Consider the following 27528-nt stretch of genomic DNA (forward strand, 5'->3'; position numbering starts at 1 on the left):
CGGGTTCTTTACCACTAGTGCCACCAGGAAGCCCTCTTTAAGAATTCTACTCAGAGCTTATATACATTTTCCTTTTTCTTTTTCTAATACTTCCATGTTGGATGGTATCATTGACTTGATGGACATGAGTCTGAGCAAGCTCTGGGAGTTGGTGATGCACAGGGAAGCCTGGAGTACTGCAGTCCATGGGATTGCAAAGAGTCGAACAAGACTGACTGAACTGAGTTGAATACTTCCACACTTCCCTGGTGGCTCAGACGGTAAAGCGTCTGCCTGCAATTCGGGAGACTCGGGTTCGATTCCTGGGTCGGGAAGATCCCCTGGAGAAGGAAATGGCAACCCACTCCAGCACTCTTGCCTGGAAAATCCCATGGACGGAGGAGTCTGATAGGCTATATAGTCCATGGGGTCACAAAGAGTCAGACACAACTGAGCGGCTTCACTTCACTTCATGGCTTAAAAAATATTTAGACTTTGATCCACTTGAAGGATATGAGGAATCTCATGAAGGATATGAGGTAGAAATATAAACTTTTTTTCAAGTGGATAGTCAACTTGTTATTATAATACAGTCATCACTATCATTTACTGAATAACACTTCTATCGGGTACTATTCAATACTATCTTGTTGGGGTTGTTTTGAGGATTAAATAAAATATTTTATTTTTTTTTTCTATTTTTTGGCTATTCCTGGCATACAAGATCTTAGTTCCTCAACCAGGGATTGAACCCAGGCCCCCTGCAGTGAAAGTGCAATGTCTTGACTACTGGACTGCCAGGCAAGTCCCTAAATAAAACATTTAAAGGGAAGCAAGGAAAGCATCAAATGCTTATGTAATTTTCCCAATTCATACAGATATTAACTGCTGAAGTCAGGATCCTAACCCTAGTGGGATAACCCCACAATATTTGGCCTTCTAATGCAATTTCCTTTTCCCATAGATTTAAAAATTTTTTAATACCAGCTTTATAACATACTAAATTACCATAAATACATAGGTCTGTTTATGGACTTTCTAATCTGTTTCAATGATCTATTTGTTTGTTCTTATACTGTCTTGTGATCATGTAAAACATCTAATCTGATCATGTTATCCATCCTAATTAAAAATTTAATGACTCCGGTTGACCTCAGGATTAAGTCCAAACCCTTCAGCCTGTCATATAAAGCCCCCTCCCTCCCACCTCCTACCTCTGGGGTCTCAGATGTGAGCACAGACCCCTCCCCTCTATGTTCTAGCTCTCTTCAAGATTAACTCAAACATAACTGCCTTCAGTCCTTCTTCTCTCCCTATCCCAACCAAGTAGAAAGAAATCATTCTTTCTACCTGTTTGTCTACTCCCTCATACTTTTATCCTAGCATCATTATTTTACTGTATTTTTTCATCTACATGTCTTTCTTTTACCATAATATGAATATCGTGAGGATAAGAGCACATGTTATTAAATGCTTAGCATAACCTTAAGAGTTGGATACGACTGAGTGACTTCACTTTCACTTTTCACTTTCATGCATTGGAGAAGGAAACGGCAACCCACTCCAGTGTTCTTGCCTGGAGAATCCCAGGGATGGGGGAGCCTGGTGGCTGCCGTCTATGGGGTCACACAGAGTCGGACACAACTGAAGTGACTTAGCAGCAGCAGCAAATCAATATAAAATGACCATCATATCATGTGAGAAGTTTTCTGATTTATAAAAAGATGCAGCAAATTTTAAAATGACACAAAATATAATTTTAAAAACAACATTAAAAAGTGAGTATATTTAACTGTAACTCAGCTCATTATAGAGCAAGTGGGTGAGTGCAATAGTAATTCACGCTATAGCATGTTTAATGAACTTGCAAAAGAGAAAACAGGTCAAAGGAAGGTGGGCAAAGTTTCCCTTTTCATTAGAACCGAGGGGCTCCGTAATCATCTGGCATCCGCTCAATGTTGTACCTGATGAGGACAAAAAATTAACACTGGTTAGAAACGTGTGTTTAGAACCCACCTTAAAAGCCCATCCTTTACTGATTGTATCACTCTCACCTCCTGCTGTGAATCCTTTTTGTCAGTGGGAACGTTTTAAAGGCATATCATAATGAATGATTTACAGCAAAATGCTGACTATATTATCTTTATTCTTCAAAGTGGAGAAACAAGTTGGAGAGCCAGGTACGGAGTCCAGGTGTGCCCAAGCCCCTCACCCATATTCTTCCCATTTTGCTGTGTTTGTCCCAGGATGAAAAGTTGGCCAATAACAGTCTGAGGACTGATACAGGAATATCAAAGAAGGATAAAAAGCAGCTTTTGTTTTCTTTTTTTTCTAAATAAACTTTCAGTTTCCCAAATAAGATGCTAATCACCTGCACTAGGTTTTCAAAAAAAAAAGTATTTCTAGCCAAAAAAATAAGCTTAAGTTACTGCTTTGTATCAATATTTAAGGCCACACATTTCCCTATTCCTGCTAGTGATCTTACTGTAACAATGTGACTGTCTGCCTCATTCCTAAATCCTAGCTTTATCTTTTGTCTGTGTTCTTGTCATTAACACTTTGTCTCATTTATTCAAATAGAACTATGTAAACATTTGATACATCAAATTTTTTTTCTCCAAATCCTTCTATATCTTGACATCAACTATATACAGTTAATCACTTCTCTAAGAGAAACTTCTCACCTATGGTTAGAAATGTACATGATGGGAACTCCAGGGATCTTCCGGATTCTTCGTTTAAGGTCCCGGTCAACTGTGGCCACAATGTAACACTTGTGCTGGAAAAGACAGGATTGGGTGTTCCACAGAGCTCACCAAGTGACGCTGGATACAATCACTGGTCAGTCTGAAGAATCACTCATTTTTACAGTAAACAGGAAAGGAAAGGCTAAAACAAATTGGTGAGTAGTTTCTAGATCGAGGAGCTCATATTTATCACATAAAACATAACAAGTTGCCTGGGCTGATTGTAACTCTAAGAATCTTGAGGGGGAGAAGATAGAAAAACTAATCAAAAGCTGCAAATTGTTTTTTGTCTCATAAGTGGAAGGGATTTTCATATCTAGGGCAGACAATTCCTTGGTTTTCGGAAAATACCCTTAGAAAGACAATGTAAAGGCAGAGTTACAGCCTTAGATCCGAAGGCACAGCTTTTGCTTTTAGAAGGATCTCTGGGGAAAATCCCGTGGATGGAGGAGCCTGGTGGTGGGCTGCAGTCCCTGGGGTCACGACTGAGCGACTTCACTTTCACTTTTCACTTTCATGCATTGGAGAAGTAAATGGCAACCCACTCCAGTGTTCTTCCCTGGAGAATCCCAGGGACGGGGGAGCCTGGTGGGCTGCCGTCTATGGGGTTGCACAGAGTCGGATACGACTGAAGTGAGTTAGCAGCCGGGGCTGGTCCTACTCTGGAGGCCTTCCATCCTACCCAAATCTCTTGCTGAGTTTTATAAAGAGTTGTAGATTAGGGCCAGCCATGCTATGGGGAATTAAGGGAAATGCTGGCCCCACTCAAGGGATGAAGTGGCTCAAGGGATGGCAGTGTGGTCACTACATAGAGCTGATTCTTTTCAGCAGAGACAGGCTTTTTAAGGTCAATCAGCAATAGAAGTTCTTGCAGTGTTTGACAAGGAAGAACAGACGAATCAAAAACCTACTTATTCTAGGCTATGTGTGAAATAGCACCCTGGGAGACTCAGATGTAACAAAATTCCTACATAGGGAGTAAATGGAACTTTACTCAATTATTTATTTTTTGGCCGCACTACATGGCATGTGGGATCTTAGTTCCTCCATCAGGGATCAAACCTGTGCCCCCTGCATTGGAAGTGCATAGTCAACCACTAGACCATCAGGCAAGTCCCTGGAACCTTATTTTAGATTCACAGGGAGACAGAACCTGATATATTAGTATGTCTGCACTCACCTACTTAAACCATATTATAGAGGAGATTTGTGGAATAAAGAATCAATAAATGCTCCAAATTACACCTCCAATAAATGCAGATGCCAAGATCTGAAACCATGTCTCCTCCCCAAACCCATGATCTTTCCATTATGGTTACAGTATACACTTCCATTCCACTCTCTCAAGTAAATGAGGACACCAACACTTCCCATGAAGGGATTCTATATAATTTTTTTTTTAATCATTTATTTTCCTAGATACTTTACATGAACATTCAGGAAATAATAGCTTATCTTTTTTTTTTTAATAGCACAGAGTAAATATTAAAAAATGATGATACCTGAGTTACTCTTTGTACTAAGCAGTCATCTGCATAGGTTCCTTTGTGTGTACACGGTAATCGTTCAAATCTTGGATCCTTGGCAATCCTATACAGATTATAGGATTATAAAAGTAGATTAATAAAAGCATTCAAGCAACTGAGTAACTTTACAACCTTCAATCAGTGAAATAAGAGTAATGTGATGTATGTGGAGATTTCAAGACACCATTCTCCCCTTGAAGCTTATCTTCTATAATAATTGGAAAGACAATTTATAGAAAAGGGAATTAAAGCTTTCTGACTGAGAGCTGCCAAGCCTTACATCATGTACTTGTTATAGAAATCTGAATTATTCTATTTCCGTTTTACAGATAAAGTAGAAGATTCAGAGAGTTTGATTAATTTGTTCAAAGCTACACAGCTGGGAAAAATCAGGATTCAAAACTACATCAAATTAAACCTAACCATTTTGCTTTTAGGAAGTTGTCTTACACAAATACACAAGAATACAGGTGCAAGGATGGTCACTACAAAATGGTTTACAGCAGTGGAAAACTGGAGATAATCTGAATATCCATCAGCAAGGTAAAAGTTCAATACATTTTGGTCCTTCTAGCCTACTGTAAAAAACGAGGTAGAGCTGTATGTACCAACGTGGGAGGACATATAATAAACAAAGCAGACACAGACACACACACACACGTATATAACATTAAAAAACCACATTCATCAATGTTTTCACTGGTCTCAATAGAAAGGTCCTTAGCATTGGGAATGTGATTGATTAGCTTATGATTTTCCCTAACTCAAAATCAGTGTCTGTCAGTTGTTCTTCACATGAAAATGGTATTTCATGAAAAAGCAGCTCATTCAGCTCACAAATGCTTCCCTTTGAGACAACGTTCATCCTTTGCTCTGTTTTCCGTCTCCTTCCAGTTTTACTGAGATGGAAGTGACGGACAGCGCTGTGGAGTTGAAGGCCCACAGCACGGTGACTTGGTTTATACATGTTATGAAACGACCGCCGTGGAAAGGTGAAAGGCGCGCCCACCAGCAGAAATGCTCTGTGTGCACTTCTCACTGCACCACAAGGAGCACTGGTGTGTATTCCAGGGTTGAGATTTAACACTTTAATGAATTTTACTGTTCTATTAAGGATATTCTTAAGTGACTCTGGTATTAAAAAAAAAAAAACAACAACTGCCAGTGAAGAATAAAAAAACTACTAGAATCATCTGGGCCCAATGTCTTGCTTTGTACTGAGGTAATGCCATTTTTTTGCATTCAGTGCAAATGTCAGCACAGTGACAAAGGCAACACCTTGGTATTATTAAGAAAATAGTTTTGCAAACTCCCTGCAAAGGTCTCTGGGACTCTGGGGGTGGAGGAGGGTTGCCGCACTTTAGGAACCACTAAACTGAAAGGCACTTTCTAAACTCAAAACTTCTTGTAAGTTTTGAGTGTGAGATTCTGTTTAAGTGTGAGATTCCGAAGATACCCAGATAACAAACTAATAGACAGACGCTTTCTAAGTGAAAATCCAGAGGAACATACAAGGAGGCCCAGGAGACCTGTGTGACTAAGGAAGTTTAGTTCAAAAAGCTTCAGCTGGAAAACTCTAACCTTCAAATGTCTGCTTTCTAAGTCATGCATAGTTAACTAGTTTTGTATGATTTTTATTTAAACTAACCAGACAAGAAACCTTTGGAGAGCAACAGAAGAAGGAGGGTCAAAGAATCCTCAGTGTACCATCTAAAACAAATCTAGATCAGCTCCATCCTACCTTAAAGCCACTCTATATTTCTGCCCCAATTTCTCAATTTCAGCCATTACGCAGTCAGTTATACAAGGGATACCTGCCAGGAAAAATAAAATTAGTAACAAACTTGTGAAGGAACTGATTTAACTCTCTGAATTATATCCTGTTGAGAGTCTTACCACTGGACCACCAGGAAATTCCCTGAATTATATACTTTAAATGAGTGACTTATATGGTATACGGATTGAATCTTAAAGATGTTAAATAGCATGAAGATGAAAAAGTAAATAATGCATGATCTATTCTTATTCATGAACAAAAATAACCTCACAGAATGAAGTTATTTATTATGAACAAAATTACCCCATAGAAACTGTATATGAACTTTTTAAAACTGCCCCTTTCTGAGGAAAGGCATAACAGGGAACTTTCATTTTCTTCATGCTAGATTATTAATTTTTTTCACAAGTATACTAACACTCTTGAGAACAAAGTTAAGACATCTTAAACTAAAATACAATGCTCAGAAGAAAAAGCAGTTGTAAAATGGAGGGAAGAAGATAGGAGGAGCAGATAGTCATGGAATTCGAGGGCAATACATGCCTTCAAAGGGTTGATTTCAGGGCCATGCAGCACTGAAACAAGAGCTTGCATCTAGAGCAGTGAAATGGGTTCAGGAAGATCACTACGAAGAGGACTCTCAGTAGAAAGAAAGCGCATAGGTAGCTAACTGTCCTCATCTGTTGGAGCGTCAAACAGGGACCAAGAGCTACGAAAAGGTCAAAGGGGCAGCTCCAAGCCAAAAGGAAGGTAAAGGCCTTCTTTTATGAATAAACCAAGTTAAAAAAAATAAGCAGAGCTTAAAACAGTTGAGGAATCTCCTCGGTAACTGAACTTGTAATGCACTTGAATGTTTCTTCAGCCTTTGCTCTGAGATCACACAGAAAAGTATCACACAGAAAAGTGGCATTTTCCTTAGTAAGTTTTTTCTTTCAGAAAAGGCACTGTGAGAGCAATTCGCTGTATGCATTATAGCTGTACTCTATGGTATCCACAACTGGAGAAAGACCTAACTATAAGGCCAATGCTATCCCAAACAATCATCTTTTTTTTTGGCCATGCCATGCAGCTTATAGGATTTTAGTTCTTCAATCAGGGATTGAATCTGCATCCTTGGCAGTGAAAGTGCCGAGTCCTAACCACTAGACCACCATGGACTTCCCCTGAACCATTTAGGTAATAGTAGTGGAGCTAGAGAGCCAGGGAAGCAATGCAACTCCAAGGGACCATGCTTAAACCCTCCATCCACTTCATTCATAAATAGGTCACAGCATTCCTGGAGAAGCAGCTAAGACAACTATAAGAAACACCATGGGAATAGAAGAAGTCCACCAAGATCAGCTTCTTCCCTCATACAGGCCACCTTAGTCCACTTTTAGGCATGGTCGTGATCCAACTTCAGACTACTCTTTATTATTCCTAAAAGACTTAAGAAAATTTTTTTTTAAGTATTACAAGTACATAGCTTTAAAAAAATACAAAAAGGCCTATATGAAAAAATAATGATCCCTTGATCTTTTTCCATTCCAATTTTGAGAATTGGACTATAAAGAAGGCTGAGCACTGAAGAATTGATGCTTTCAAATTGTGGTGGTGGAGAAGATTCTTGAGAGTCGCCTGGACAGCAAGGAGATTAAACCAGTCAATCCTAAAGGAATCAACCCTGAGTATCATTGGAAGAACTGATGCTGAAACCAAAGCTCCAAAACTCTGGTCACATGCTGGAAGAGCCAACTCATTGGAAAAGACCCTGATGGGAAAGGCTGAGGGTAGGAGAAGCGGGAGACAGAGGATGAGATGGTTGGATGGCATCACTGACTCAATGGACATGAGTTTGAGCAAACTCTGGGAAATAGTGAAGGACACGAAAGCCTGGTGTGCGGCAGTATGTGGGGTAGCAAAGAGTCAAGCATGACTGAGTGAGTGAACAAATTCTGATCCTTAGAGATGACTATTTTAATTTCATTGGCTGTTTTTCTCACTTGGTGGTTACATGCATAACTTGATACAATAAACTTATGCAGTTAATTTTTATATTAATTTTAGGCATTTAAAGAATTGACCTCTCTTACCCATCACACATCCCTTATCCCATCTTGCTAATTTTAATAAATCAATAAACAGCATTCACATTACTATCACTCTGTAAATGTTCACTATGTAGTATCTTTTATATATATTAAAGGAGGTATGAAGTATTTCCTTTGATTCCAATAATTAATTCTTTATGGCAAATTGTAAGTTTAATTTTCATTTGTACCTTTTACTAGATGACTGGAAAATGTGTGAATATAAACCCACTACAAAATATAACAGATCTCACTATTAGGAAGTTATTCCCCTGTACTTGTCCTAAACTATCTTTTTCCTCCTCATGGTAGGAAAAGAAGACCATTTGAAGGAGGAGACACCCAAACACACAAGGGAAATCTATTAATGGTAAACTACATATCTAGGTGTAAATAAACTACCTCAGATCCTTTGCGGTACAAACACACAACAGACTGAATAAACTTAGGAATGGTTGCCCATGATCATTTCTAGTTCTGTGACTGTAAATGGCAAAATGTCTTATTTAGCTTTTCCACACTGAAGTGGACAGGTGAATGTTTCCTTCCTACTTAATGTAAATAACACATATAGTGAGAAATGAAATAAATTTTCATTTATCCAGAATTTTAAAATCCAAAACCTAAAACAGAAAATTCCCCACCTATTTTCTAAGTTGATGTCTGTAACGATGGTCAAAATATACTAAGTGTTTTCTCAACTGTGAAAGTTTAATTATTCCCAGTCAAGTTTGCATTATATTTCAATTCATTGAAAAGGGTCCTCGCTATGGTGAGCAAATTAAATGGCCAGCAATTCAGTAAAATTGATTATTTTACTGAAATAATCATTTTAAATTCAGTAAAAGTATGATTATTCTTTACAAATGTCAGAGAAATGGAAAAGTCTGATACTCACACTTGGCATACAGACAGTCCATCATTGACTGCACTAAGTCCAGTTTGGCCTTAATGGAAAAGTTGATAAAGTTGGTATCGACCAGGATGTGGTAAGGTGGGCCCAGCTGTGTGTTATATTGGAAGAATAAGCAGGAAGGGTGTTGGGGGCTGGAAGAAAAAGAAAAAAGACATGAAGTAATGTCTACACTGATATTCTGGTATAAACAAACAAAAAAGAAGTCTCTGCTTGGAATAGTTTGTTCCTTTCCCCCCATTCATTGAAAGTAAATCCTGTGATGATATATCCATCACCAATCTAGGGCAAAATGAGAAAAATAAGAAAAATGTGATGAGGTTTCATAAAGTTAAATGTACTTACTTAAAAGGAATAACCTTTATCCTGAAACTATGCCCTTACTACTTTTTGGTGATATGCTGTCTCTTTTATGAAATGCGGGTATGTTAAAACAATTAACAATCTTTCAATTTTCTTTTGAAAGTTCCTTGGCAAAGAAAAAAAAAATGATATTAGATTTAATCCCCAGGATTTAAGGAAACTTTTACTGCTCCATGAAGTCCAAAAACCTTTGAATCATTAGAATTGGTTTATGCTCATCAATATCACTTCATTTGCACAGCTGTGCCAGACTTACAAATGACTGAGCAAATCAGTTCAGGGGATGCCTGAATTTCTCAGAGGTCTATGGTTTTAGAATCTTTCTTTTAGTTTTAAAGGAAAACTTGAAATTTTTGATTACTCACACTTCTCTTTCCTTGAGTGCACTGGGATCTTTCTTTTCTTTCTTTTTCGGTTTTAATCTATCCTTTTCTTTACTAGAAAAAAAAAAAAAAATTCAATGTAGGAGAGAAAAAATCCACAGCAGTGATTATTATTAAAAGTTTCTTCTTTTTTGTCTACAAAGGAAATCCTATTTTGTGAGATTATCATATTAATATCAGCATAGGCTTCTTGTGCACAAATAACTGTGAGAAAGTACCCTGGAATTAACACAGTTAATCAGTAAAACCTAATTAAATTTTAAAATCATTAGCTAATAATCCATATAAATTATTAGTGGATAAGTAAATGTTGGTTATATTATTTCTTTCTTTGTCAGAAGCTCTCATATCAAGGATAAAAATCCACTTCCAAGCAGTGGGTGAACAGGCTGACATTTATCCTCTGAAGACTCAGATGCTTCAACAGCAGGAAGGGTTCTCCCACATGTCTCTTATAAAAGGCTAAAATGTGACAATATATATACAGAATTTAACCTTAACTAGAAACAAAATATTATTAGTGGGTCAAATTTCCTTAAAATTACATAATAAATTCATACTAAAAGTCAAGAATACAATTTAACCACAATGAAGGCTCTAAGGACTACTCCTTTGTACTGAGACTCTTAAACACAATGAAGCCCAGTCTTTATTTAATAACTCCATCCATTCTTAACCAAGCTGGCAAGCTGTTTAGTTTCTCCTTATACTAGGGAGTATCATTCTACTCTCTTCCTCCACAGTCATAAATCTTGTAAGATTTATCAAATGGAGACACCTAGGTGTTTTCCCCGGAGAAGGCAATGGCACCCCACTCCAGTACTCTTGCCTGGAAAATCCCATGGATGGAGGAGCCTGGTAGGCGGCAGTCCATGGGGTCCCTAAGAGTCGGACATGACTGAGCGGCTTCACTTTCACTTTTCACTTTCATGCATTGGAGAAGGAAATGGCAACCCACTCCAGTGTTCTTGCCTGGAGAATCCCAGGACTGGGGAGCCTGGTGGGCTGCTGTCTATGGGGTCGCACAGAGTCGGACACGACTGAAGCAACTTAGCAGCAGCAGCAGCAGCAGCAGCAGCAGGTGTTTTCCCATTTTTTCTTTCAAAAATACTTGAGTTATCAGGTGCTGGTACACAAGACAATGATAATCTCTGTCTTTCAAAAATTATAACAAATCTTTTCCCCCCCACTGGGGAATGTAGCAGTGTAATGACAAAAACTTAAAGTAAATCCTACCTACCTCACAGAACAGTCAGGAGGCTTCAAAGTGATATGGCACATACAGTATATAGAAACAGTGATACAAATTGAACACTTAAGAGATGCTGAATTCCCAACCCATTCATCAGTGTACCTGCTCAGCAGCTAAGCCACTGTTGTACCGTATTACCCTATAATAATCCAAGACATAACACCAAAAGTAAACAAAACAACAAAAATAACAACAGAAACTTTTACTACTTATCCCCTCGTGATTTCTATAGCTCTGGGCAGTCTAGGAACCCAGGTGATTCCAGACACTCACAGCCTCTGATCTCTGAGACTAAGCATTCGCTTCATGGTCGCATACTTCCGTGTTTTCTTTTGCTTCCCCTTTAAACAAAAATTTTAGAGTTAAAAGGAGTTGGAAACACACCGCATATTCCTAAGTTCCTTTTCTTTTGTCCACATCCTTCTTCCCTCAAATACCCAATTCCTCCTATCTGCCTCAACCAGACTTTATTTTCTCGGGCTCCAAAATCACTGCAGATGGTGACTGCAGCCATGAAATTAAAAGACGCTTGCTCCTTGGAAGAAAAGTTATGACCAACCTAGACAGCATATTAAAAAGCAGAAACATTACTTTGCCAACAAAGGTTCCTCTAGTCAAAGCTATGGTTTTTCCAGTAGGGTCACGTATGGCTGTGAGAGTTGGACTAGCGCGGAAGAATTGATGCTTTTGAACTGTGGTGTTGGAGAAGACTCTTCAGAGTCCACTGGACTGCAAGGAGACCCAAACAGTCCATCCTAAAGGAAATCAGTCCTGAATATTCATTGGAAGGACTGACGCTGAAGCTGAAACTCCAATACTTTGGCTACCTGATGCGAAGAACTAACTCATTTGAAAAGACCCTGATGCTGGGAAAGATTGAAGGCAGGAGGAGAAGGGGACGACGGAGGATGAGATGGTTGGATGGCATCACTGACTAGATGAACGTGAGTTTGAGTAAACTCCGGGAGTTGGTGATGGACAGGGAGGCCTGGCGTGCTGCAGTCCATGGGGTCGCAGACCCGTACACGACTAAGCGACTGAAGTAAACTGCCTCAACCCATCCTCCCAACTCGCTAAAACATAAGAAGCACTACTCCCGCAGTTTAAAAGGTGAGATCGGAATGAAAATAAGCAAGGAGACTTTCGTGGAAGTTTGGCCAAAGGCCACTCCCTCAATCTCCTCCTAGACGTGGTCTGACAATGCCCGTTCTCGGACTCCCCGGGGCCTCACCATGTTCACGCCGCGCTCTTGTTTCTTCCGGAATCACCGGCGGCGCGGCTCGTTTGCATCATCCGTACGCCACTTCCGGCAAAGGCTAGCCCGGAAGCGGAAGCCGTTTTGGGAAACGGAAAAGCCCAGCAGCGGGTTCCCAGCCGCCGGGCTGGGCAATCTGTACTGGGTTCTCTTGAGTGGGAGGGTCTAGGGCCGTATTTTCTGCTGGTGCTGCCACCGCCTCCCAGAGTAGCAGAGCTGCGACTTCGCCGTGCTGCACTCCCAGTCTGGGTAATGTTTCCCTCTTGCATTACTCCAGCACGAGGCAGAGCTCAGAGGACCTGCCTGCATTATATAGAGTTCTAGAGAGAGGGAGGACCAGGGTAGAGGGGACGACATTCTGGATTGCCCAGTAGGTTTGGGGAAAACACGTTCTCCTCATCCTTCAGCGGCGGGCATCAGGTCTTTATCGTGCTCCGCGGAGGCTCTGGTTCCTCCTTGGTTCTCCCAACCGGCATTGTGCTTGGGGTAGCCGAATGGACGATTCTCGTGATTTCCCCCGAGTGCATACCGTGTATTCGTCTTGGTGAAGCCTAGAGGGATGAGGGAAGGGTGGGATGAGGGATGGAGCAGCATTTGAGGGCTTTGAGGGCTTTGTTTGGACTGTCTCTAAAAATCGAGGCAGACGCTTGCCTGTGTTACTAGTTACCAAGCCAGTAAAATGTTGGGAAATAATTAGCATTGTATTCTGAAGCCTTGGTGTGTTATCTTTCATGGGAAAGATTAGAGTTTTTGAGAACAAGAAGGGTAAGATAACTTACTTTTTTTTTTTTTGAGTACCTTTTTAGGTACTCTGGTGGTTCTTAACCTTTCGAAGATCCAGGGACAGTTCTTTAATAAGTGGGTACACGTTGCAATATTTGTCACACGATTATGAGACTGGTGACCTCAAAGCCTGTCTGTGAACGCTCTAGGTCTGCGCTTGACATGAAGAACCCCGATTCTATATATTGTATTAGGCATTTTAACTGTATTACCTTCTTTGACCTTCACAGTGATTTCAGTATCCCCATTTTACATAATGGGAAGCTGAAGCCTAGACTTTGTTCAGGGGTTTGTTTGGGTCTAATTCCACAGCCTGTACTTATTTCACAAAGCTGTCCTGGTGTTTGAAATCCAAAAAGGTTATGAGGTTAAAGAAAAAAAAGCTGACCATAGCAGCTTAAGACTTATTATGAAACATAGTGTATTAAAATGGACTTTGGAGTCTGACTGATGGGGTTTTAAAAATCCCTGTACTGCCCTCTAATTACTTGTATGTTATTGGGTGATTTTATCTGTGCTTCAGTATATTTGTAAAGTGAATAGTATCTATCTTACAGGAATGTCTGTCAGTAATCAGGACTAAGTGAGTTAAAGCATGAAGTCCCTAGAAGAGTGTTCACCACGAGTAAACCCTATTAAAGTATTTTCTGTTATTATTGTGTGTCTTCTGTCAAAGTATGCCAATGATATTTTAATATAGTTGCTCAGTTTTGGAACTTGAGTGTGTTATAACTTCAAGAACTTGATTACATTTTCAGTTCTTGAAAAGCTCCTTTGCAGGATGATTTCTTGAGTTGATTTGAGTACAGTTTTCTTCCTGCTTTCCCTTTGAGGCATGCATGCATGTAGCTAGCTTTGTAGGGCACATATTTGACTTTGTAGGCTCTGAATTTTTGACATTGAAATAATTTTGTTATGGAAGCATCTACAGATCCTGTGTATGCCTCCTGCTTTACCCCATTTGTGGTTTACTAGAAGTTCCTAATCTTTAGGGAACAGCCTTTCTGCCAAGCTGTCATGGTGACATGATAGCCACAACTTTTTTGATGCATTAGAACCTCATGGTGATTAGGCAATAAGCTTTTTAAGTAAACATGATCGGTGTGTTTATTTTGAACATTTGGAGACTGATTAGTATTATATATAGGTTTAGAGAGAAAATTGCATATAATTAAATAGTAATTTGCATTTAAATTCAGGCACCGACAGAAAAACACTCTCTTGGTAATGTGTACCCTGAATTTTGAATTCTGTGAACAATAACAAATTAAAAAATACAAGCAGTGTGTAATATCTATTCTGGGACTTTTCTGATTTCCTTGATTGTTAAAGCTTAGTAGGGAGCTAAATTAGTGTGGGAACACTATGGAGGATGAGAACATACTTAGGAAAATATGGTTTTGGTTTTTTTTTTTTTTTTGCTTTGTAATTTTGTTCCAATCCAAGATTCTTAGGTTCTAAGATTCATAAAGTACCAGGATATCCTATAGCATGTTTTGGTAGTTATGGGAGGGACAGATGGTGTTGCTTTGTGTTGGGTGGGAGCAGAAAGTAATCGATTTTGATTACATACTTGTGAGAAAAATAAGTGATTTTAGTCCTTCTCAGCAGTCAGGAGGGTTGTTTGGTTCTTTTCTGCAGTCTTGAAGAGAAAGAATTGCTCAAGGCATTTGACCCACAGTTTGAACACATAATTGGGCTTGGATTTCATTCCATTCACTAATTGGCCTAACTTACTAATGTAAGTTGTTAACAAATTGCTTTTTAAAATTTTGGAGGATGAATCTTGTAGGTCAGTGTTAGAAAGTTCGATGTGTATTCACTTTGTGGCCATTAAGGGAAAAAATCACATATATTTTCTTCCGTTTCAAGTTAGTTTTTACACTTTTTAAAGAAGATGTATCTATTTCTTTACTTACTTATTTGACTGCATCAGGTCTTAGTTGTGGCATTCAGGGTCTTCGTCATGTCGTGTGAGATCTTTTGTTGCAGAGAACAGACTTTCTAGTTGAGCCGTGACGGCTTAGTTGCTCCGAAGCATGTGGGATCTTAGTTTCCTGACCAAGGATTGAACCTGTGTCCCATGCGTTGCAAGGTGGATTCTTAGCCACTGGACCACTAGGAAGGTCCCTTTACACTAACTTTTATGTCTCATGTGATAGGAGTTTTTTCCCCAACAAACATTAGTTGCTGTTAGTTATTTTTCAGTTAGCTCGACTACATCTAAATGTGGTACATGGTATATGTACAGCAGTCCCTGTTTGTAAGATATCGATATTGAACTGGTTTATCAGGATACCTGAGAAGTACGTTCCTGCTGCATGTTCATTCATTCAGAGGCATTTATTGGAGGGCCCGTTCTGCTGCAGGGAATGTGCTGGTTGTTCATTCATTCAGAGGCATTTATTGGAGGGCCCGTTCTGCTGCAGGGAATGTGCTGGTTATTCTTCAAGAACTCAGGCCTGTATTAGAGAAAGAGTTGTGAACAGATAAATTATGGTAGGTGGTTGAACCAAGGTATGCAAATTGAAATATTTTATTTTTTTAAACTATAAAACATTTTATTAAGAAAAAATTTTTTTTATTTTGTATTGGGGGTAGCGAATTGAAATATTTTAGAGAATTTATTCTACCTGTTCTTCTTTCTGGAAATGGACCAGGTCAGAGTACTGTTGTGTAATATTTATTTAGTGCTATAACATATAACAGATCGGATTTTATGACTATAATGGATTCTAGTATGTCATTTTATCTTTTAAATGACTTTAGTCATTAAATAGTTTAGGTGTAAATTTCAGTTATCTTTCTTTTGTTTCTTCTTTTACGCTTCACTAAAGCATCTGCTTACAATGCAGGAGACCCGGGTTCAGTCCCTGGGTTGGGAAGATCCCCTGGAGAAGGCAATGTCAACCCACTCTAGTACTCTTGCCTGGAAAATCCCATGGACTGAGAAGCCTGGTAGGCTATAGTCCATGGGGTCGCAAAGAGTCGGACACAACTGAGCGACTTCACTTCACTTTTCCAAAGTTCTGAGGTTGTTTAACCTTATTGTAGCGTGTGTATATGTAAGCATGCCTGGAGCTTGATACAGTGTTATGTCTCTATGACATTTTCCTGATGGGACTCTTGAAGCCTATTACTACAAAATGTGCTTTAACAGAGGGAGATATGTATTTATCTAGTTATTAGAAACCAAACAGTTATGGTAAGTATATGGCTTGCCATTTAGCCTGAATTGGAACAGTATCATATGATTTTAATATGTATTTTTGTTACCTTGAGAAGTTGAGGAATTTGTACCATGTTTTTCAGAGCTTTTAGCTGAAGCATCCATTTCACTGCAGTTTGCATTTTGGTGTTGAGATGCTAATTGTCAACATCTGTTCATTGTATTTTTTAAAATACTGACACAATACATTTTACTAAAAGATTAAATGGTCTAGTGTATTCACTCAACTAATGGTTTTGAGATTCCTTCTCACTTAGGTACTTCTAAGATCTTATACAGTGTTCCTGTGTGATTCCTACCTTCTCTTCCCAATGCATATCCATCTATTTTTATCCTTTAACAAATAGTTCTTCTTTTTGGACTAGCCTTAAAAACAAAGAATGAAATAAAACACTTTAAAAAGCATTTAAAATACATTTCTACCATGAAAAATTGGGATTGACTTAACTAGATGACTTGTCTTTATGCTTCTGTATGTCTTCAAGGCCATCTGATTCCACCTGAACCGTTCAAGGAACCTGAATTTGGTGCCCCACACATCCTACCCACCAGACACGAGGCCCGCTACTCTTAGATGTCTACTAGCCATACTTCTGGTTGTTGCTGTTGTTTTTGCACAAAGTCCACCCCAAGAACTTTGACAAAGCAAGAGAAAATACACGTGCTAGCAAAAGTAATCTCATTGTAAAAGTTGCTTTTACATTTAAAATTCCTCAATTGCTAGCTTACTGTGGTTATAAAGTGCAGAGAATTCTTTTTGTTGATTTCTCCACCTCCCTACCCCTAGCATCCATTTCCTCCCAACAGATTTTCTTCCATGTATTCTCTCTCTTCCCTTGGAGCCATGTGCTTCAGGGGGAGCCAACCACATCTTCATGCCAAAGAATGGGCCTGGTTGGCTAAGAATAGTTCCATCCATTCTTTACCAGTCTCTAATTTAGGAGAAGAAATGCGATTCAATTTTGGTCAGTGAGAGATTTAAATTTGCTCTTGGATTCTTTAAAAGTCCTTCCTCATGCTTTCATTGTGTTTTCTATTCATTATTCTTTTTGGTCAGAGATTAGATAAAGGTAACTTATTAATACACAACATTTACTATTGTGTCCCTCCCTTTGTTTTTATCCAGAGATCTAGCCCAGGTTATTTAAAACCCCTGGCTTGTCCACTTAGGGAAGTTTAACTCCAAGGATTGTTGTTGAGTTGCTAAGTCATGTCTGACTCTTTGTGACCCCATGGACTGCAGCACACTAGGCTTCTCTGTCCTTCAGTATCTCTTGGTGTTTGCTCAAACACATGGTCATTGAGTCACTGCTGCTATCTAACCATCTCATCCTCTGCCGCCCTCTTCTCCTTTTGCCTTCAGTGTTTCGCAGCATCAGTCTTTCCCAGTGAGTTGGCTCTTCGCATCAGGTGGCCAAGGTATTGGAGCTTCAGCTTCAGCATCAGTCCTTCCAATGAATATTCAGGATTGATTTCTTTTAGGATTGACTTTGTTTGCTCTCCTTGCTGTCCAAGGCACTCTTAAGAGTCTTTTCCAACACCATAATTTGAGAGCATCAATTCTTCAGCACTTAGCCTTCTTCATGGTCCAACTCACATCTGTACATGACTACTGGAAAAACCATAGCTTTGACTCTAAGGACCTTTATCGTCACAGTGATGCCTCTTTGCTTTCTAATACGCTGTCTGGGTTTGTCATAACTTTGCTTCCAAGGAGTAAGCGTCTTTTAATTTCATGGTTGCAGTCACCATCCTCAGTGATTTTGGAGCCCGAGAAAAGAAAATTTGTCACTGCTTCTACATTTTCCTCTTCTAGCCATGAAGTGATGGGACCAGATGCCACGATCTTAGTTTTTTTAATGTTGAGCTTCAAGCCAGCTTTTTTACCCTCTTCTTTCACCCTCATCAAAGGCTCTTTAGTTCTTCTTCACTTTATGCCATTAGACTGATATCATCTGCATATCTGAGGTTGTTGATATTTCTCCCGACAATCTTGATTCCAGCCTGTGATTCATCCAGCACAGCATTTTGCATGATGTACTCTGCATATAAGTTAAATAAACAGGGTAACAACATGCAGCCTTGTCTTGTTTCTGTCCCAATTTTGAACCAGTCAGTCGTTCCACATAAGTTCTATCTGTTGCTTCTTGACCTGCGTACAGATTTCTCAGGAGGCAGGTAAGGTGGTCTGGTATTCCCATCTCTTTAAGAATTTTCCACAGCTTGTGATCCACACAGTCAAAGGCTTTAGTGTAGCCAGTGAAGAAGAAGTAGATGTTTTTCTGGAATTCTGTTGCTTTCTCTGTGATCCAGAGAATTTGTCGTTAGTTTGATCTCTGGTTCCTCTGCTTTCTCTAAACCCAGCTTGTACATCTGGAAGTTCTTGGTTCATGTACTGCTGAAGCCGAGCTTGCAGGATTAGCTCCAAGGATACCCCTTGGTGTATGTGGTAGAACTGTTAGGAAAACAGTTAAAACCTTCCAAGTATGATTTGGGTTTTCATATCCTGGTGAAGAAGGAAACCTGGTTGGGCTACATAAATGGTTTATAGAAAACCATTTAAACAGATAAGGTTTTGAAAAATGTTTTAAGCGAGCATTACCTGAATTGGAGCAATGACTTGGGAGGCATGATCAGAATCCTAAGGGGGAGTGTGAATGGAAAGTGGGGAACCATATGTACTTTTTTTAAACCCAGATTTTGTTTTGGAATCATTTTAGGTTTATAGAAAAGAAGCAGAATAGTACAAGGAGTTTCTGTTGTACCTTTTACCCAGATCTCTCCCTAATGTTAATGTCTTACATAATCGTGGTAACATTTTGTCACATCTAAGAAGTTAACATTGGTATGAATTGAACTGCAGACTTTATTTGGATTTCACAAAACTTTTCCACTAATATCCTTTTTCGGTTCCAGGATACCACACTGCATTTAGATCATGTATGATTTTGATAAATAGATTGGGGTTTTCAGTGAGCTTTTTCTGTGCCATGTATGTGGTCCAGTAATCCTCTCTGACCAGTGCTGAGGAAAGTCATTGACCTTGAGAATAAACAGTACCACATAGGTGGTTTTTGTAGCCTTTGATGCTCAAAGCACTGTTAAGCCAGTAGAAGAGTTGGCTTTGCTCCCAGGAGGGTGGTGTGACGTTTCCTGAGAAGCTTAAGAGCTGATCCTGATTGTGGGTCCCTTCTTAGCTTCTACTAAAACCGTGTGTATACCTCATAGATTTTACTACATGGAACTATCCCCAATTATTTCTTGTCTTGCTCTTTACTAAATTGTGTGTCTCCAAGGGGTCAGGAACTATCTTACTTATTTCGGAGTCTAGGAGGCCTGGCCTGCTGCAGTCCATAGGATCGCAGAGTCAGACACGACTTGGCAACTGAACAACAAGAAGCATTCAGCATATTGCTTGGCATGTAATAAGGTCTTAATACACATTTGAAATTAATAAGCCCATGTTTGGTAACATTGATTAGTTATTAGGTCAACAGAAGTTATGTTTTGAATGCCACATGTGTTGAGTTTCTCCAAATTGAGCCCTCTTAAGTGGCCATTTCTGTGCCTAGTTGAGTTTTTCTTCCCAGAATCTTAATCAGAGAAGTATAAAATACTCATTTAAGGTTGCTCTTTCTTCTGATTATATAAACAATTTATTTCTCTTAAAAAATGAGAGTAGGATCGAAAGTAATAGCAGTGTATGTGTGTGTATGTATGTATGTGTGTGTGTGCGTGTATGCATGTGCTAAGTCGCTCAGTGTGTCTGACTCTTTGTGACCCCACAGACTGTAGCCCACCAGGCTCTGTCTATGGGATTTCCCAGGCAGGAACACTGGAGTGGGTTGCCACTTCCTTCTCCAGGGGATCTTCCCGACCCAGGGATCAAACCCACGTCTCTTGGTCTCCTGCATTGACAGGTGGATTCTTCACCACTGCGCCACCTGGGAAGCCCAGTAGATGGTAGTAGAGGTAGAAACTGGGTTAGCTTTTGAGTGTATGTGTGATAGTTGCAGTTTCACCCCACTAGGCTGTAGATCTGGCTGTTTGCCTGTCATTTCATGCACAGTTAATGAAATAAAAACTTCCTAGACTTATTGAGGGAGACGGCTTGTCAGATTCAGAGAATTAGTTTAAAATTTTTCCTGTTACAACCAAGATTCGGTGGCCCAGGGTCACCTAAGCATAAAAGCTGCCATGGTATGGGAACACAGGGGTCTGTTCTAAATCTGTGGATCGGGTGCAGTAGATCAGCTTGGTAAATAGGAAAAAAACATCAGGGTAAGAAGGAGTTGTAAATCAGAGCTGCTGTTTTCTTGATTTAAAGTCTGTGACAGGGGCCTTGATGAGCCAGTTTTCTACTTTGTTTCTCTTCAGACGTCCTGTGAAGTTAGGAAATGAGCAATGATAACTTCTCATTTCATTTCTCCATTTTAGTCACATTAGCTTTGTATACCTTTTTCCTCCTTTCTATGAACTATATTTTATTCCAAGGGGCATAGAATAGAAACTCGTATACCCTGTTCATTTAATTTTGAGTCTGAAGAACTCTGGCTTATTTTAAAGAGACTGATGTAATGGAATCCAAGTTGAATTAAGAAATGTAAAGTTCCTTTTAAGAACCAACGTCAGGGGTCCAGAAGTTTTATGTCAATTTGAAGAGACCCGAGGGACTAAAATCTTGCCTACATTTAGAAATGCCATTTATTAGATTGAAGAAGGGGAACATCTGTTAAAAGATAAAAATCTTAACAATTCTGAAATAGACTATAACTTCAATAGTGCTTGGTAATGAGGGAAGTTGATTTTAAAAGAAACAAAGGGATAATAAAATTGTGTGACTAATTATGAGATAAATGGAATACAGGTGTTTTAAAGAAAAGTCTTTTTAAAAACTTTGACGAGATTTTCTTAGATGAAGCTTTTAGATAAAATTTCTAGAAGAAAATCTTTGTGACCTTGAGTTAGGCAAAGATTTTTAAAGAATTTTTTAAGATACGAGAAAGGACAAACTGTAGAAGGAAGAAAAAATTTATAAGTTAGATTTCATCAAGTTAGGAAAGTTAGGAACTTTTACTCATTAAACAACACCGTTAAGAAAATGAAAACGCAAGTCACAGAAAATATTTGCTGAATGTGCATCTAATAAAGGACTTGTATTCATAACTTAACTTTTACAACACTACAGTAAGAAGGCAGCTCAGTTTTTAAAAATGACAGAAGATTTGGATACCAGAGAAGCTTTATAAATAGCCAACAGGCCCAGGGAAAGACGCTAAGTATTGTTAGTCCTCGGGGACTTTAAAACCACAGTGAGATACCACTTCACACCTATTAGAATGGGTAAAATTTAAAAGATTGATAATACCAAGCATAGGTAAATACAGTAACTGGAGCTCTCATACATTGCTGGTGGAGATGCAAGGTAGTACAGCCACTTTGGAAAATAGTTTGCCAGTTTCTTATAAATTAAATGTATACTTATTACATGGCCTGGCAGTCCCACTTTTAGCTGTTTATCCAAGAAAAATGAAAACGTATGTCCACATTACACTTGTATTTGAATGTTTACCCATAATAGCCCCACCCTGGATAGAATCCAAATGTCCTTTGCTGGGGAATGGATAAACAAACTGTATGCCCACATCATGGGTGACTACTACAAAGGGGAATGAACTACCGATACAAATAACAGCATGTATGGAGCTCACAAGTATTGTATCACACACGAAAGACTGTATTTTCTATGTGATGTCATTTATAGGCATTTTGCAAAAGGCAAAAACTATAGCTAAGTAAAGTACATCAGTGGTTGTGTAGGAGGGTGAAGGACTGCAAAGGGTCTTGAGGAACTTTGGGGGGTTATGAAATGCTCTGGATCATGATTGTATTTTATATCATTACCTTATACAGTTGTCAGAACTCTTAATTGTATGCTTTAAATTGGTGACTTACTACATACAAATGACACTTTAGGGAAACTGATTTTGACAAGAGATTGGACAAAGGTTTTTTTTTTTACTAGTGATTTATATATTTGGAGAAGGCAATGGCACCCCACTCCAGTACTCTTGCCTGGAAAATCCCATGGACAGAGGAGCCTGGTAGGCTGCAGTCCATGGGGTCGCTCAGAGTCGGACAGAACTGAGCAACTTCACTTTCACTTTTCACGTTCATGCATTGGAGAAGGAAATGGCAACCCACTCCAGTGTTCTTGCCTGGAGAATCCTGGATACGGCGGAGCCTGGTGGGCTGCCGTCTATGGGGTCGCACAGAGTCAGACACAACTGAAGCGACTTAGCAGCAGTAGCAGTAATTTATACAGGATTAGAGAATGGGTTTAAAGTTTGGATCTGAATTTGTTATAGACATTAAAATAATTTTGAAATAATAGCACTGAACTGAGTTGCAAAGAGCTTACTAGTTATGTGTTAGGTCAAGTTTAAATTAATATTATTTGTAAAAATAGATGGAGATAAAATATAAATTTTACATGAAGAAGTTGCTGTATCAGAGAATTAGAGTTCCATATAAGGAAAAAAAACATGAGGGCTGATTTTGAATTCCCCGCTCTGGCCTAAATCTTTACTTGGTCTAATACAATTCACCATCACTTTGGAGGAATAGTCACTTCCTTTTGCCTCCAATAAATTACTTAAAAATTTTTTCTCCTCTGAGTTTCTTCTCAGTTTGATTTGCTAGCTCCTCTGAGGAAGCAAGGGCAGGATATGTCTAAAGTTGGTCCCCTCTAGCAGTCTCTCCCCATTCCCCATGTCTTTTGACTGCCCTCCAGATCCTGGTATCTCTAGCTTCAGATGCTGATTTCCACTTGTCTTGTGGATTTTCTCATCTGGATATGTTCCGTCTATGTGCCTGCTCAGTTGCTCAATCGTGTCCGACCCTGGGACCCCATGGACTAAAGGCCGCCAGACTCCTCTGTCCATGGGATTCTCCAGGTAAGAATACTGGAGTGGGTTGCCATTTCCTCCTCCAGGGGATCTTCCCAACCCAAGGATCAAGCCCACGTCTCCTACATTGACAGGGGATATCCTGTAGACGCTTTAAACTTAAGTTCACTTCTGCACTCATTACCTTCCCTCCATATCTGCTCTGCCTCCTTAATTCTCTGTCATTATTCATCCAGGCTCCCAAGCATAGAAAATCCTAACTTGTCTTTGGCTTCTTGCTCCCTTTGGGCTTTTTGTCTCGAAGATCACTGATCCTGTTGCTTCTAACAGAAACAAAGCACACTCTAGTCTCTTCCTGTCTACGTCACGACCAGTGCCTAGAAGCTTCCTTGGACAGTATCCTCTTGTCTCTCAGCCATTGATCTTTCTCTTCAGAGTCTCTTTCACATTGCCCCCAGAGTTACTTCTCTTTAAATGTGTGATCCTGTTACTCCCTTAGTTAAAGAACTTCTCTTGTGGCTTTGTTGCTGTTGTTTAGAGTCTAATCAAATGAAGTCATATTCCTTTAAAGTTCCAAATTAAATACTTCTGAGCTCTCTTTCTTCCTATCCCAAGAATGTCTCTCCCTCCCCAACCCTTTTGGAGGTTCTTGATGCATCAGTATTCCTGGATAAGAAGGTAGGCTCTGGGATCACATTGCCTGGTTCCTTCAGTTGTCAATTTAGTGACCACAGACATGTTATTTTAGCTGTCTGTACCTCCGTTTCCTAATCTGTAAAATAGGCATCATAATACAGTTACCTTATACGGTTGCTGAGAGAATTAAATGAGATAATCCGTGAAATAGTTCACACAGTGCTGGCACGTAGTAAGTTCTCAGTAGAGGTGGATTCTTGTTTTTATCATCATACTGGAAAAAGAATTCAGAAACTTAGTGTTTTGGATTGTTGCTGTCATTGGTTCAAAATGAGATTTCTCTGGATCTCTCCATCTTTCCTGATGCAGAGAGAACAGAAATGAAAGCTGTGTAACTTGGCTGAACCAAATTCCCTCAGGTACACTCAGTGCTGTCTTCCTCATTTATTTGGGTTGGGTGGCTTGGGCACAGACCGCCATCATAACCTGGCAGGCCCAAAGCCTGGGTAGCACATCGAGCCATATCCCCTGGGGCTCTCCTGTGATGCCAAGTCACCTGGGCCTAGTTTCCAGTCTCAACCGGTCTTCCCTTCCCTTATAGTCCAAGTCTTGCTCCCCAAGGGCAGCTGAATTCCTTCCTTTTCTCAGTGCATCTCCATGTTATACCCGAGGCAACAGAAGAGAAGCTAAATAGCTTGTTCAGGATCACTTAATTGTAAAATTCATGCTCTTAACCACTGCACTGTGCTGTACTTAGTATCAGGCACCCTGGTTTAGCCCCATGGTTTTCCAAACACTTTGCTTTCATAATGCTTTTCATCACTCTCTCTTGACTCAGTCCTTTTACTTAGGATGTTCCTTCTACCTAGGATGTTGGTGGTGGTTGTTGTTGTTTCCCTGCCTTGCAAAAGGCCTACTCATTGTTAGGTAACAGCCCCACTCAGGCAAGATAACCTCTCTCCTTCCTTTGCCTTCCACACATTGTTTTTCTCCTCTTTTGTACACCTGCTACGTTGTATTATCTACCTCCCACATTGGACAGGGTTAATGGAGGTTGAGAAAAGACTTTGTCTTACTTATCCTTGTGACCTTAGCTTTTAGCACACAGTCTTAAAAAATGAAATGAATGAAGAAGGAATGATACAGAAGAACCTAAAGATGTTAGTTTGCCAACAAAGGTCCGGCTAGTCAAGGCTATGGTTTTTCCAGTAGTCATGTATGGATGTGAGAGTTGGACTGTAAAGAAAGCTGAGTGCCAAAAAATTGATGCTTTTGAACTGTGGTGTTGGAGAAGACTCTTGAGAATCCCTTGAACTGCAAGGAGATCCAACCAGTCCATCCTAAAGGAGATCAGTCCTGGGTGTTCATTGGAAGGACTGATGTTGAAGCTGAAACTCCAATACTTTGGCCACCTGATGCAAAGAGCTGACTCATTTGAAAAGACCATGATGCTGGGGAAGATTGAGGGCAGGAGGAGAAGGGGACGACAGAGGATGAGATGGTTGGATGACATCACCGACTCAGTGGATATGAGTTTGAGTAAACTCTGGGAGTTGGTGATGGACAGGGAGGCCTGGTGTGCTGCAGTCCATGGGGTCTCAAAGAGTTGGATACAACTGAATGACTGAACTGAACTGAACTGAACTGAGAGATATTAGTAGTGAATTTGCTAAAACTGCGTTTAAGGTAAGAGAAAATACAGATGTCTAGGGATGGAGGAACATAGAAAAAATGTGAGTATATGAAATGAGTGATAATGGGTAGTATACCAGTAAGTTGAATGGGGGTTGTAGTGATTTTCAGAATTTTCAGCTCAGGTACCTCTAATGGGAGAGGACAGTGGGTGTGTAACCCTTTGGGGGCTGGGAACAGAGCCTGAAGTCGCCTTTCTGCCTCAGTGACAAAAAGCATATGAATGTTTTGAACATGTCCATGTTCGTGTCCATGTTTTATCTTTAGAAATTCATGCATGTTTTGCATTCTATTTTACTATCTAAATGAGTTTGTTATAACATGAAAATACTTTTTTCTCCCCATCCACCTCATCCTCTGATAGCTGGATGCAAGTGGGAATGTGTCCATTTATCCTCTGTCTCCTACCACATTCTGGCATGCCCCAGTGCCCAGATCAAGGAAGCACGGAATGGGTTATAGTCTAATACAGCAACATTCTAGCTTTCTGTTTGGGGGGATCGTCTGCTTGGGAGTATTATGTCATGGAACCGAGGAGGGTGAGCTCACCCTGTTCTGACTAACGAGGCTGTTCCTGGAGGGCTGCAGTCATTTGGAGGCACCTCATTACCAGATCGCTGGGGAGCAGCTGGAGAGAGTTCACAGAAGACCCACAGGAATGATTAAGAGACTGGAGGGGCTGATGGATGAGGAAAGAATACAAATGAAAACTATAACTTGGCTGAACCAAGGTCACAGGAATACACAACTGTATAAATATCTCAAGAGTATAAGCTTGACAGGGGAGGGTGGTCTTTTATGGTGGGATTTAGTGGTGGGGAGAATAAACCAAGGGTGAAATTTAAGCAAAGGAAAAGGTAAACTAATATTCTCAAGTGTCTGATAGTGCACGTTATTTCTTGGAACATCCTCAGTTGGGCCACTCTAACTTGTGGGCCTTTGGCTAATTGAATGATCTGTGTTTTTTATTCGACTTCCGTGGACTTGAGGTCGGCACTTCTCTGTGTAGAGAATGCCTGAGACTAACATCTTATAAAGCACACATCTTTCTCTTGTCCTGACTCGTTCTGTGGGACTCAGTGGTTATTATTTGGTACTCCTATGTGCTGCCTATCTCTTTATCCCTTTATGTACCAGAATTCTGAAGTGGACTTTCACATACTTTTTTTTAAGTTAATTTTTTATTGGATTATCGTAGATTTACAACATTGTGTTCGTTTCAGGTGTACAGCAGAGTGGACAGTTATACATGTGCATCCATCCACTGTTTTAGATTTTTCCCCATGCAGGTCATTACTGAGTCCTGAGTATAGAGTTCCCTGTGCTATACAGGGATCACAGCTTTTTAGAATAGCACTTTAAAAGTAGTGACAGAGTCAGTATGTATGGCAATAATTTTAGAAACCCAGGTACAGTATTTGGTCCCTGAGGTACTCGTTGATTTTAGGAAATTGTAGCCTTGATGAAATCTAAGCATGATTGTATGAAGCACATACTTTGGGAAATGGTTGTATAAAATGCCTATTTGGGGTATGGAAGGCATAAAACTTTTAAATGACAATTGAAATTAGCCAGGAGACACATTTGCATAAAATCGCCAGTTTTATAGCTGTTTTCTTAAGCAGGGACAGTAGAACTGGAAGGTGATTTTTATGCTTTTTTTTGATACATAAAAATGAGTTTATTAATGCTACACATTTATGTAACTTTAAAACTAAGTCGTCTATACCAGAAGTGGATAAACTTTTTCTGTAGACACTCAGATAGGAAAGCTTTGTAAACCATACATCTCTGCTGCAACTACTCAACTCTGTGTTGTAGTTCAAAGGCAGTCAAAGATAGAATGTAAACGAAGGAACTTGGCTGCATTCATTCTTTCTGACAAAATTTTTTTTTTTTTTTAAACAAAACCCAGTGACTGTCTGGATTCGGCCTGCAAGCTGTAGTTTGCCAGCTCCTCCTGCTGTAGACCCTTGCTGCTCCTGAAAGCATGGTCTGCAGACCAGCAGCGTCAGC

At 39.8% G+C, this 27528-nt stretch overlaps 2 protein-coding genes across 15 annotated transcripts in view; one reads left to right on the forward strand and one right to left on the reverse strand.

Moving 5' to 3' along the window:
• Positions 1-1672: 1672 nt before the first annotated feature.
• FCF1 (FCF1 rRNA-processing protein) lies at positions 1673-12275 on the reverse strand. Of its 9 annotated transcripts, none has more exons than XM_086319663.1 (10): positions 12241-12275; positions 11283-11350; positions 10998-11148; positions 10730-10883; positions 9740-9811; positions 8997-9145; positions 5994-6066; positions 4229-4316; positions 2664-2758; positions 1673-1943 (listed from the first exon to the last, which is right to left on the reverse strand). In XM_086319663.1, the coding sequence occupies exons 6-10, from the start codon at positions 9019-9021 to the stop codon at positions 1895-1897; spliced, it is 330 nt and encodes a 109-aa protein (XP_086175789.1). In that variant the 5' UTR covers positions 9022-9145; positions 9740-9811; positions 10730-10883; positions 10998-11148; positions 11283-11350; positions 12241-12275; the 3' UTR covers positions 1673-1894. The 9 variants fall into 9 exon arrangements, with proteins under 9 accessions (XP_086175789.1, XP_086175787.1, XP_086175788.1 ...); XM_086319661.1 differs by having other exon boundaries at positions 10587-10883; XM_086319662.1 differs by lacking the exon at positions 10998-11148.
• A 34-nt stretch (positions 12276-12309) lies between these two features.
• The window catches only part of AREL1 (apoptosis resistant E3 ubiquitin protein ligase 1), a 44491-nt gene continuing 29272 nt past the window's right edge, over positions 12310-27528 (forward strand). For 2 of the 6 annotated variants that reach the window (XM_086319652.1, XM_086319656.1), the window contains exon 1: positions 12332-12513. The gene's annotated coding sequence lies outside the window, so the exon portion shown is untranslated. Of the gene's footprint in view, positions 12514-27528 lie in introns of all 6 variants that reach the window. The other 4 variants (XM_086319651.1, XM_086319654.1, XM_086319653.1 and 1 more) reach the window with 4 other exon arrangements.

Source organism: Bos grunniens, chromosome 10, assembly GCF_055505025.1.
Source record: "Bos grunniens cultivar Pamir isolate PY7600 chromosome 10, Bosgru_T2T1.0, whole genome shotgun sequence".
NCBI lineage: Eukaryota > Metazoa > Chordata > Mammalia > Artiodactyla > Bovidae > Bos > Bos grunniens.